Source organism: Palaemon carinicauda, chromosome 43, assembly GCF_036898095.1.
Source record: "Palaemon carinicauda isolate YSFRI2023 chromosome 43, ASM3689809v2, whole genome shotgun sequence".
NCBI classification, from domain to species: domain Eukaryota; kingdom Metazoa; phylum Arthropoda; class Malacostraca; order Decapoda; family Palaemonidae; genus Palaemon; species Palaemon carinicauda.
The window spans coordinates 10,645,241-10,656,122 of NC_090767.1; the positions used below are offsets into that span (position 1 = coordinate 10,645,241).

Consider the following 10,882-nt stretch of genomic DNA (forward strand, 5'->3'; position numbering starts at 1 on the left):
GGGCTAGAGTTAGTGAAATAGTGGCCTTATCTAGAAATGAAGGCCATATTCAGTTCCTAGACACAGGAGAATTGAACCTCTTTCCTGATCCTGCCTTTCTTGCCAAGAATGAGCTACCCACTAAGAGATGGGGTCCTTGGAGAATCTGCCGACTGAAGGAAGATGCCTCTCTGTGCCCAGTAGAGTGTCTTCAAAGAACTTCATTCTTCAAGGGAGGACAGCTCTTTAGAGGCGAAACCTCAGGATCAAACCTATCCCTAAGACAACTGAGAACGAAGCTCACCTACTTTATTCGCAGAGCGGATCCTGACAGTACACCAGCAGGTCACGATCCGAGGAAAGTTGCTTCTTCGTTGAACGTCTTTCAACATGTGGACTTTGAAAGACTCCGCTCATACACTGGGTGGAGATCATCCAGGGCCTTCTACAAACACTATGCGAAGCAAGTACATGAAAGAAAACATTTTGTGGTGGCGGCGGGTAGTGTTATAAAACCCGGTGTCTAGTGCTGCGATGAACAGTGAACTGTTTTGGGACTTTACAGTACTTACCCTCGAATGCAAATCACAACGATGATAAACACACCGTTCCATATAGGTGCATATCTGACCAACAACACCAGTGCCGAGTGAACGTTTGTGTCACGGTGTTTATGCATTCCCGAAATCTGTACAAGTCGGACAGATTTGGTTTCACATCTCCATTAATGAAATTACATATTTTTTTCTACAAGAGAAAATATAGACCCTAATGTGTTTTAATGTTGGATCAGATTCATACTCTCGTAAATACATTTGATAATCTAGTTGCAAAGTAAAAATACTAAACATATTTGCATCTTATTACTGCTATCTCAGTTAACGACAAATAAAACATGCTAGAGTTTTTTTGGGTGAGAGTACCATGTCGTCCTGATGGACCCACCCTTTTGCTGACCCCTCCCAAAATTACTCTATCTGCGGCCATTTCTGCTTAACGACAAGAAAAGGAACGGCGTCGTAGTAGTAATAGGGAAAGGGGTCCACCGGGTACCTAGATGGGCACCCCCTTCTTTCGGCATTCTTCCCCCTTACATCAAAGAGTTAAATCTATTCGGGGTGAAGATTGCTATGTGTCGTATCTAAAAATACGTCCCCTGATATTATGCGATATCCTTAATTGGATACTCGCGCCAGGAGTTACAATCCTGGAGACCTTCGGTTTATTTCTCTGGGAGTATCACTGTGGCAAATATCCCTTAGAAGGCTACCTAAAGGAACCCTTCCATCACGACATGGCATTCTCACCCAAAAATAGATTTTTCGCCTAGCTCAAAATCCGTTTTATGTACTGATTATGTAGTTTGATTTTCAGAAATTTGTTTAATATAATGATAAAAAAGCTATTTGTAAAACAATGGTTTGTATCTATGAAAGATCTTATTCAGAATCTTTTGATTATTACAGTGTCTGTAGTGATTACCTACTGTGCATTCTCAAATGTTTCGGCATCTGTTTGAAAAGGGGCAAAAGCACGGCTGGCAGACACTTGTTACCAATTTTGCAAGTGGATAGCCATCGCAAGTGTTGATGCCATCATAGGTAAGAAAACTAGAGGACAACTACTGGATGGGCATCCAAGTCAAAGGTTCACTCGATAGCTCAGTGCCTACTGCCTGCCTAGTACTGTTTGATCTGGTGAAACTGTCAAAGCCAGAGAATTGTGGGCAAATCCAAGTGCTCGTCGAGCATTCACCCTTGCCCTTTGCTCATCAGACACATCAACAAGATGGCCGAAATCGGAATGGAGGGCAATTCCGAGGCTTCGTGCGCTGTCGGATCTGAATCGCGAGTGAATACTACGTTGCAGTTGCCAGAACTTTTATAATTCTTCATCGGCCATTACCAGCTTTTGCCAGAAGGTTTCGTATTCGTTTAGGAACAAATCAAGGATTCAAAAGTGCAGAATTTTTTCTCGTCAAGGATTCAAAAGTGCAGAATTGTTTTCTCGTCAAGGATTCAAAAGGGCAGAATTTTTTTCTCGTCAAGGATTCAAAAGTGCAGAATTTTTTCTCGTCAAGGATTCAAAAGTGCAGAATTTTTTCTCGTCAAGGATTCAAAAGAGCAGAATTTTTTTTCCTCAGATTGAAAATCAGACAAAAGTCATTTCCATTTTATTATCATAAATTATATTCTTGTACAAATTATATACAAAATATAGCAACACCACTGTTATACATAAAATACAAACTCATACACCAGCATCACTGCCATATGAAGAGGAGAGAAATGATTACGGTTGGAAATAAATCACGCCATTAGAAAAACGGAAACAAAAGAGTTGAATGCGTCTCCAATACCATTGTTAAATACCTCTTGGTATCTCCACTAAGTCTGCTGCTGACCTTAGCAATTAGGAATATGACAAAGAGAGCACAAAGAAGGAAGGGGCTCTAAGCTCTTACTTACAAATACAATAACACAGAAAATCACTTCCCACGAACATCATCGTACCTCAACTTTTGGAAACTGGCCGCTCAGAGACCCCGAAGAACTCTGTCTCGAAAGCGGCGAGTCCCCGTCTTTGGCGTTTTTCACATCACTCATCTTCACCTTCTCCTCCAAGTCCTGTTTTTGCCTTTTGACAATCCCGGTGGGGGTAACGACGATGACGGATTCCTTTGGCACAACTGGGCATTCTCCCACTTCCAAGCTCTCGTCTACTTGCGCCGCCCTCTCTTCCAGCCAGATCTGCGAGGGAATCAGAACCGCCTGATGCTTCTGCGCAGCCGGTTTGGTCTGCGAAATCACCGGCTCGCTCCCCAGCAGCTCCGCGCTTGGACTGAGCAGGGTCTCGATGACTTTGTCGAGCTCCGCCGTGCTCGACAGGTGGCCGAAGTCATCGCTCGACGAGGTGGTGTTCTGGAGCTGTATGATGGCTACATCTCCCTTCTTTGAGTTTTGAGATTTGCACGTCTGCACGCTCTCGAACTCGTTGATCCTCTCCTTGACCGAAGAGGAAAGCTGAAGGGAGGAGACTTCGTTGATGGTGTTCCCGGGTGGGGGGATGTCCGCATAAAGGGGATTGAGGGCTTCCACCACCGCCACCGGCGATGACGACTCCGAGTGCTGGGCGGTGGACCCCTCCATGCTGAACTCCCTCAGGTCCCTCTGCTGCAGGGTGACGTGCGCTCTCCAGGACTGCACGTTCAGGGACTGCGAGAGCCGCCAGGATTCTCCAAAATCACCAGTGCCTGAAACAGGTGAGGAATTGTTAATGGCCATGAAAACAAAATCAATCAATTCAAAGTTGAAAGAAATGCAACAGAGAGGACTTGGAAAAGATAAGGTATTGTAAAAAAAATGAAGGCATGGTTTGAGAAAAAATAAATCAAATTCAAAGAAAAAATGCAATAGAATAACTGAAATATATAAGGAATTGTTAACAATGAAGACGACATTGTTGTTTAAGAAAGAAAAACAGACATAGAAAATGGAACAATCAATAAATTCAAAGAAAGGAATGCAAAACGCACAGATTTCCCATTACATAAGGTCCTCAACTGGGAAATTCAATTCCCAAGAAACAGTTTGAAAGTTGAATTTTGTAAAATTTTACCCTTGGGTAGGCTTCATCTAATTCACGTGCCTAAGATTTTCAACTGGAAAGGTAAAAAAAATAGTCGTGTTTCATACGAAATAAATATCAGGTTATTGCAAATCTCTGATTAAAAATAAAATCATATAATGGGCTATTTGAAAGAACTCTATTTTGTGTTTTATTAAAGGTGACACAAAAATTTTTTTATCGATTTGACCAAAAAAAATGTTTTTGTCTTATGAAGTTGATCAAAATAGTTTTTTTTTTTTTATCAAGATGAAAAATTTATCGTTTTCTTATCAAGTTTATAAAAAATTAATTTTCATTAAGCTCAACCCAAAGAAATTTTTCATCAAGTTGACACAATTTCTCATCAATTTGACCGAAAAATTATTTTTTTTATCAACTTCACCAAATATTTTTTTTCAAGTTGATTAAAAACAGCAGGAAAAAAAAAGTGACTAAAAAATCTATAAAAAGGAATTAGCAACACTTAACTACTCTACTGTACTATACATAAGTTCTTATATATCAATAATTATCTGGTTTTCATATATACGGACAGCAGTTCAAAATTATGATTTCATGTCCAGTATGTGAATAGGAAATAGGCTACTTTCTAGGGAGAGAATTGAAGGACAATTTAGGACAAGGACAGTTCTTCAAAAAGTCTCAGAATAATTCCATTCTCTCACCTTCTCCAGCGGCATCTTTCGGGAAGAGCAACCCGGCCGTGTGGTCGTCCGGTGACCACGACTTGGGACGCCTGCCCTGCTGGAAGTCGCAGGAACCGGGGACCCGCACGGAGAGAGTGTCGAAGGCCTGGTAGTCGTACTTTCTGATCTCCTCCGTGCTTTTGTGCAGGTTCTCGCGGTTGACGCTGTCCACGCCGTCGTTGCCGTTCGGCGGGGGGCGACTGCGCAGGCCCGACCTGTTAGCCGGGGCGGTCGCCGACTTCAGGTTGGTCTCAGACTTGCTGCGCCAAAGGATGTTATGACGCTGCCTGCTCGCGTCCAGGATTCCCTACGGAGGAGACGGTGAGGGTGAGCGTGGGCGTTCAAAGAATAATAAAAGTAAAAAAAAATGAATTATCATTATTATCATTATTACCTTTCTGTGTTCAAATGTAGAAATTTATTACCTAATGAAATTTTTATGTCTGTTTTATAAAAATGAAATATATTCATGAAGGATATTTTTATTTTAAATTGACCCCCATTGAGGATTGTGTTGGAGAAGTATTATTAACGTTTGATGAAAACATCTAAATTCCATTTATAAAGACGACCTTATTTCTATATCTCATTATTTAAATCCAAGAAACATTAAACGCAACAGGAAAATGAATGAAAAAGAACTAGAAAAAGTAAAGATGATGTTAAGGTATCAATCATTTTGTTTAAAAGAATTAGCTATGTTCAATTTAATAGTAATGATAATGTTATCAATTTGAAAAAGTTACAAAACACTTTTTTAAAGAATATCTTAATAACGTTAATCATTTGAAAAATTAGTCTGGGAGGAACGTAGAGAGTAGAGGTCCCCTTTTTGTTTCATTTGTTGATGTCGGCTACACCCCAAAATGGGGAAGGGCCTTGGTATATGTATGTATGTACAAAGCATTTCTTAAAGAATATCTTGATAACATTAATCATTTGAAAAGTGACGAAGCATACATTTATCGGCTAACGATACGATTTCACTGACCTCGTAGGTTTTCAGTTGATTGCAAAACGCCTGATTGGGTCTGATACAAGTTCTCTTCTTCTTGACCAAGTTCAGCGCTTCTTCTAGGCTCATGTTGAAGGCCTTCATGGCGTAGGCGATGACCACCGAGGCCGAACGGCTAATGCCCATCTTGCAGTGGACGAGAACCTTGGATCCTCGTGTTCTGTTGGAAAAAGAGCATTCTTTTAGTTACATTCTTAGTTGATTGAATTTACAGTGTAATAATAAGAAAAAATCATGACTACATTATAATGCTTAGATTTTAGCCACCCGTTGAGATACTACCGCTACATTGTTTTTGGGTGAGTGACCAGACAGTACTACATTGGATGCCGAATTTTTCCCCACTGCTTACACATACACCGAATAGCATACCTACTCCTTACGCATTCTTCTCCTTTTGCTCATACATCTGACAACACTAAGATAACCAAACAATTCTCGTTCACTCAAGGGGTTTAACCCTTTTACCCCCAAAGGACGTACTGGTACGTTTCACAAAAGCCATCCCTTTACCCCCATGGACGTACCGGTATGTCCTTGCAAAAAAATGCTATAAAAATTTTTTTTTTCATATTTTTGATAATTTTTTGAGAAAATTCAGGCATTTTCCAAGAGAATGAGACCAACCTGACCTCTCTATGACAAAAATTAAGCCTGTTAGAGCAATTTTAAAAAAGTATACTGCAAAATGTGATGGGGAAAAAATAACCCCCTGGGGGTTAAGGGTTGGAAATTTCCAAATAGCCTGGGGGTAAAAGGGTTAACACTACACTGTAATTGTTCAGTGGCTACTTTCTACTTGGTAAAACAGACTCTTTAGCTTTGGTGGGTACTGCAATAGTCTCTCTTCCTCTGCCTTGGGTTAAAGTTTTCTACTCCTGCTTGAAGGTACACTCAGGTACACTATTCTAACCTCTTCCTTATTTCCTTACCTCACTAGGCTATTTTCCCAGTTAGAGCACTTTGGCTTATAAAATCCTGCATTACCAACTAGGGTTGTAGTTTAGCTAGTAATAATTATAAACGCATATTCATTTCCCACAGACCTTTCAATTGCTTTGACCTTTTTCCTCCCCATAGACTCTGATCAACTTCTCCAACTCTCTCGTAAGCACTCTGCTACCTTTCTGGCCTCACATGCATCAAAGCGTGAATTTCATTGCCACACTTTCCAAAGTCAATGCACAGTGACTGCCGAAGGTACATTTTAAGATTTACAAACGGTAGTTTTAAAGGTCACTCATGACTGGCAGAGGTAAGGGACACTGACAATGCCCGAGAGACTGACCAGCGCTCAAACCCCATCGCCACCCACGACCATGATGGGCCCTTAGCTCACAAGGATGGTTAGGTTGCAGACACTACAAGAAACTATCGAGACAAGTGGGTCTTGAACCCCAATTCAGCAGATGACCAGGCAGGGACGGTTCCAATGAGCTACCGCAACACATTCCTACTTTTAGAGGTACTTCTGATACTTGAGGTACTTCTGATACCTGAGGTACCTCTGCTACTTGAGGTACTCACTTGACTTGTGCTATGTACTTGAAGGTGCTGTCCCAGTGCTTCAGAAGTTCCGTCTTCTCGTCGTCGTAGACGCGGATGTTCAGGTAGTCGAACGTCCCCGGGTAGAAGTTGTCGATCTCTTTGGTGACGTTCAGGATGTAACCCACGCTGTGGGGCAAGAGTAAAAAAAACAACGTTAGAATATATATTCAATGATTTCTGATTCATCGTCGACATTATTTCTGTTTTTATGACGGCTTTTCCATCGAGATGTCCTACAAGAGGGGCTGTGTATTCATCGGTGAAGTAATATAACAAAACAGCAAAAAGAAGGTCCTAAACTTAAAAACCTTTGGAGAGACAAACAAAATTTAAATAAAAATCATAAATCATAATTGTATCAAAATGTCATATAGAAATATTGTAATAAAACAATATATCATTTAATACAGTAAGTGAATATACATTTGTTAATAACCTGGTATCTATTATACATTTGCCAATAACCTGGTATCTATTATACATTTGCCAATAACCTGGTATCTATTATACATTTGCCAATAACCTGGTATCTATTATACATTTGCCAATAACCTGGTATCTATTATACATTTGCCAATAACCTGGTATCTATTATACATTTGCCAATAACCTGGTATCTATTATACATTTGCCAATAACCTGGTATCTATTATACATTTGCCAATAACCTGGTATCTATTTCATAGGAAAGGGGACCACTTATTGTCTTTTGTAGCCATGGGTTAGCAATCCTTGCCTCTGCAAGTCACTATAAGTGGAAGAAATGACATTATGTTGTTCAAGGTGTTAACTATAGTCGCTGCAGTCAGAAAATATCCCATTAAAGTGACTCTAAGTTAGTATAGTTCGAAATTTGTAAGACAATGCATTGCGGACGCTGCTATCGTGGTAGGCAGCGTGATTGGGTGCGACATAATAGAAGGGTGGGGCTTATTTCTACCGGAATCTTTGCGGTGACTATCGGCAACCCAAAATCAATGGAAGAGTTCAATCTTTTTCTATTCTCTATAAATGGAAAATTAATACAATATTGTTTATGTTATAAGCTAAAGTAGAGGATATTCTAACATGTAAATAAAAGAAACGGACATATAATAGGAAAGATAGATAATACATGGACAAGAAGAATAACAGAATAAGTCCCTGTTGATTGCAAAAGAAGCGGGCTAAGAAAGAGAAGACGATGGATTGACGAGCTAGAGAAGTTTGCGGACGTAGACTGGCACGGGAAGGCTATAAACATATTGGAGTGGAAGGACATGTCTAAGGACTTTGTCCTGCAGTGGACAAGTTACTGATGATGATGATGACGAGCTAGTTTAAGCTTCCCCACTCACCCGTTCTTCTGCAGTTCCTCCAGGTTGGAGGCGTTCCACTCCGACCCCAGGTAGACGTGGGGGAAGATCTCCGTGGCCGCGTCCATCTGGCCGAGGATCACCAGCATCTCCTGGTCGATGTAGGACTTGAATTTGAAGAGGTCCATGGCCAGCTCCTCCTCCAGTCTCTGCCGGATGTACTTGGATGTCACCTCGTCGATGTCCACCTGTGTCATGATGGCCTTCAGCTTGCCCCGGATGAGTTATCAGTCCTCTGCCAGTGTTAATTACTGTAGCAAGTTGCAGGATTGTGACATTCTACTCTTCCTAACCACTTTTCAAACAAGCCATTATTATTACTAGCTAAGCAATAACCCTAGTTGGAAAAGCAGGGTGCTATAAGCCCAAGGGCTCCAATACGGAAAAATAACCCAGTGAGAAAAGGAAATAAGGAAATGAATAAACTATATGAGAAGTAATGAATGATGGATAAAAATCATCTCGAGATTGGTAACAATAACAATGTTTAAATAGAGCTGTCATATATAAAGTAGCTAGACTAAAGTTAGCCCGTTCAACATGAAAGCATTCGCTACTGCAAGTTTGAACTTCTGAAATTCCCTTATTTCAACTCCTTCATTAGCAACACCATTCCACAATCGGGTCACAACTATAGTGCCGTAGCCTCTGTACCATGGTCTTCTTCCACTGTCTCTTTGATAAGAGTTCTTTTGCTTGAGGGTATACTCAGGCACACTATTCTATCTTCTTTCTCTTCTTGTTTAAGCTTTTATAGTTTATATATTTAAAATCTATTTTGATGTTGGCACTGTTTTTAAAATATTTTAATCTAATTGTCCATTACTTCTCTTGTAGTTTATTTATTTCCTTTCCTCACAGGGCTATTTATCCCTGTTGGAGCTCTTGGGTTTATAGCATCCTGCTTTTCCAACTAGAGTTGTAGTTTAGCTTGTAATAATAATAATAATAGTTGGAGTGAGAAGACCATTAAGAAGACCCTGGAGGTGTCTTCAACAAGGAGCAAATATAATCTCCAGCAGGTTTCCCTCAGTGATGAGGACCACAAAATCATAAAACTCGTTCTCTTCGAGGTGTACAAAAGGACTCTGAAAGCAGTAGACTACAATATAAGGAAATTGAAGACTGCATCAGTAGACATTTAAGACAAAGAGAAAAAAACAAGTTGCAAAAAACATTCGCAACGACGAAAATGTTTACCTGGATAGAAATAATGCGAATTATCCTTGAAGATCATCACGCCTGCGTTGTGTTCTAGTTCTGTGTACTGAAAAAAAGGTGATAAAACAATTAGTGATGATAACTCTATACAAAATAACGTTTACTGTACAGCGCATAAATAAAACTTCCGTGTGATATATCATAATCATGCTGACACAAGGTGCTATCAGAAATTTTAACACCAGTATTTTTTTCCAACAATAGAAAGCTTAGTCCTTCAATAGGAGTATGATTTTAGCTCGGCTGGAAACAGCCGTCAAACTTTTACCGAGGAACAGTTACAGACGGCCATGCACTTTCTTTTAACTCTAGTATATGGTGCTTTCATCCATTCAATGCTTTCCAGTCTCACAAAGCCAAAAAAGAAATGGCATTCTTGGATATCGTCTTCCTTATCCTTTCGGAGCTGCAGAAAAGCATCCGCTGCGTCGGCCTGAAGCGCAAAGTTCTCTTTAGGAGAGGACTTGAATCTGGAGCCACGAATGGCTGGGATCCAAGTCTTGGACACGGACTCTGTTAAGATTCGTGACATAGGAGATGTCATAAAACTAACCTATCTCTCTACACGGCCAAAATAAAAAGACAGTCTTGAGGTTTAAATCTCTCTCTAGCTCCCCTCTTAAGGACTCATATGGAGCACTCATGAGAGACCCAAGGATGCAGGACATCCCATTAAGGGGACCAGAACTCCACCAGAACTTCCAGGGAGGACAACACTTATCAAAGCTCCTTACAAGCAAGGACGGTTCTCAGAAATAAGGATCAAGTCCGAAGAAGTAAAGGAAGAACAACAGAACCTCTTGGGTAGGAGGTTGAGCGTTGCTAAGTCCAACAGCCAGGAATCCATCTTAGACTTCTTTGCAAACTCCACCCACTAGAGAGGATGCCACCACACCCTACGCTTGTCACAGGGGGACGATGGCATAGTTATGCCTCCTGTAGAAGGTACACGGTTAATGTAGATCTATTCCAGGGTTGCTCATGTACCGGGTTTACCGGGCCAACGCCTCACATCGGCCAATGGAGTCGCCATCAAACACAAACAAGAGAAAAACTCCGGGAAAAAGAAAAAGAAAAGCATTAAAGTTCAAAGCAGCCGAGAAGGCTGACTGTATTACATTGTGGCCTAAGTACCGGTAACTACAATTACACTACCTCGTTGAGAGTTTAACGATCGCATAAGGCGAGCTCAAATCTTTCTTCTCTTAGAGGACGATGGCTTATATTTGCATAGGTACAAGTTCAGTGAGAGAGACTACCTCGTAAGGAAGAGAGCCACATTTCTTACATCTTATATTTGCATAGGTACAAGTTCAGTGAGAGAGAGAGACTACCTCGTAAGGAAGAGCGCCACATTACTTAAGGTACTAGTTCAGTAAGAGAGAGAGAGACTACCTCGTAAGGAAGAGAGCCACACTACTTACATCTTATATTTGCATAGGTACTAG

General features: G+C 40.7%; 1 protein-coding gene across 1 annotated transcript; it reads right to left on the bottom strand.

Annotated features, from left to right (window-relative positions):
- Positions 1–2,171: 2,171 nt before the first annotated feature.
- LOC137633964 (protein phosphatase Slingshot homolog 1-like) lies at positions 2,172–8,445 on the bottom strand. Its single transcript, XM_068366216.1, has 5 exons — positions 8,196–8,445; positions 6,838–6,984; positions 5,287–5,470; positions 4,275–4,602; positions 2,172–3,232 (listed from the first exon to the last, which is right to left on the bottom strand). Exons 1-5 carry the CDS (start codon positions 8,408–8,410, stop codon positions 2,484–2,486), a joined length of 1,623 nt encoding a protein of 540 aa, XP_068222317.1. The 5' UTR covers positions 8,411–8,445; the 3' UTR covers positions 2,172–2,483.
- Positions 8,446–10,882: the final 2,437 nt, after the last annotated feature.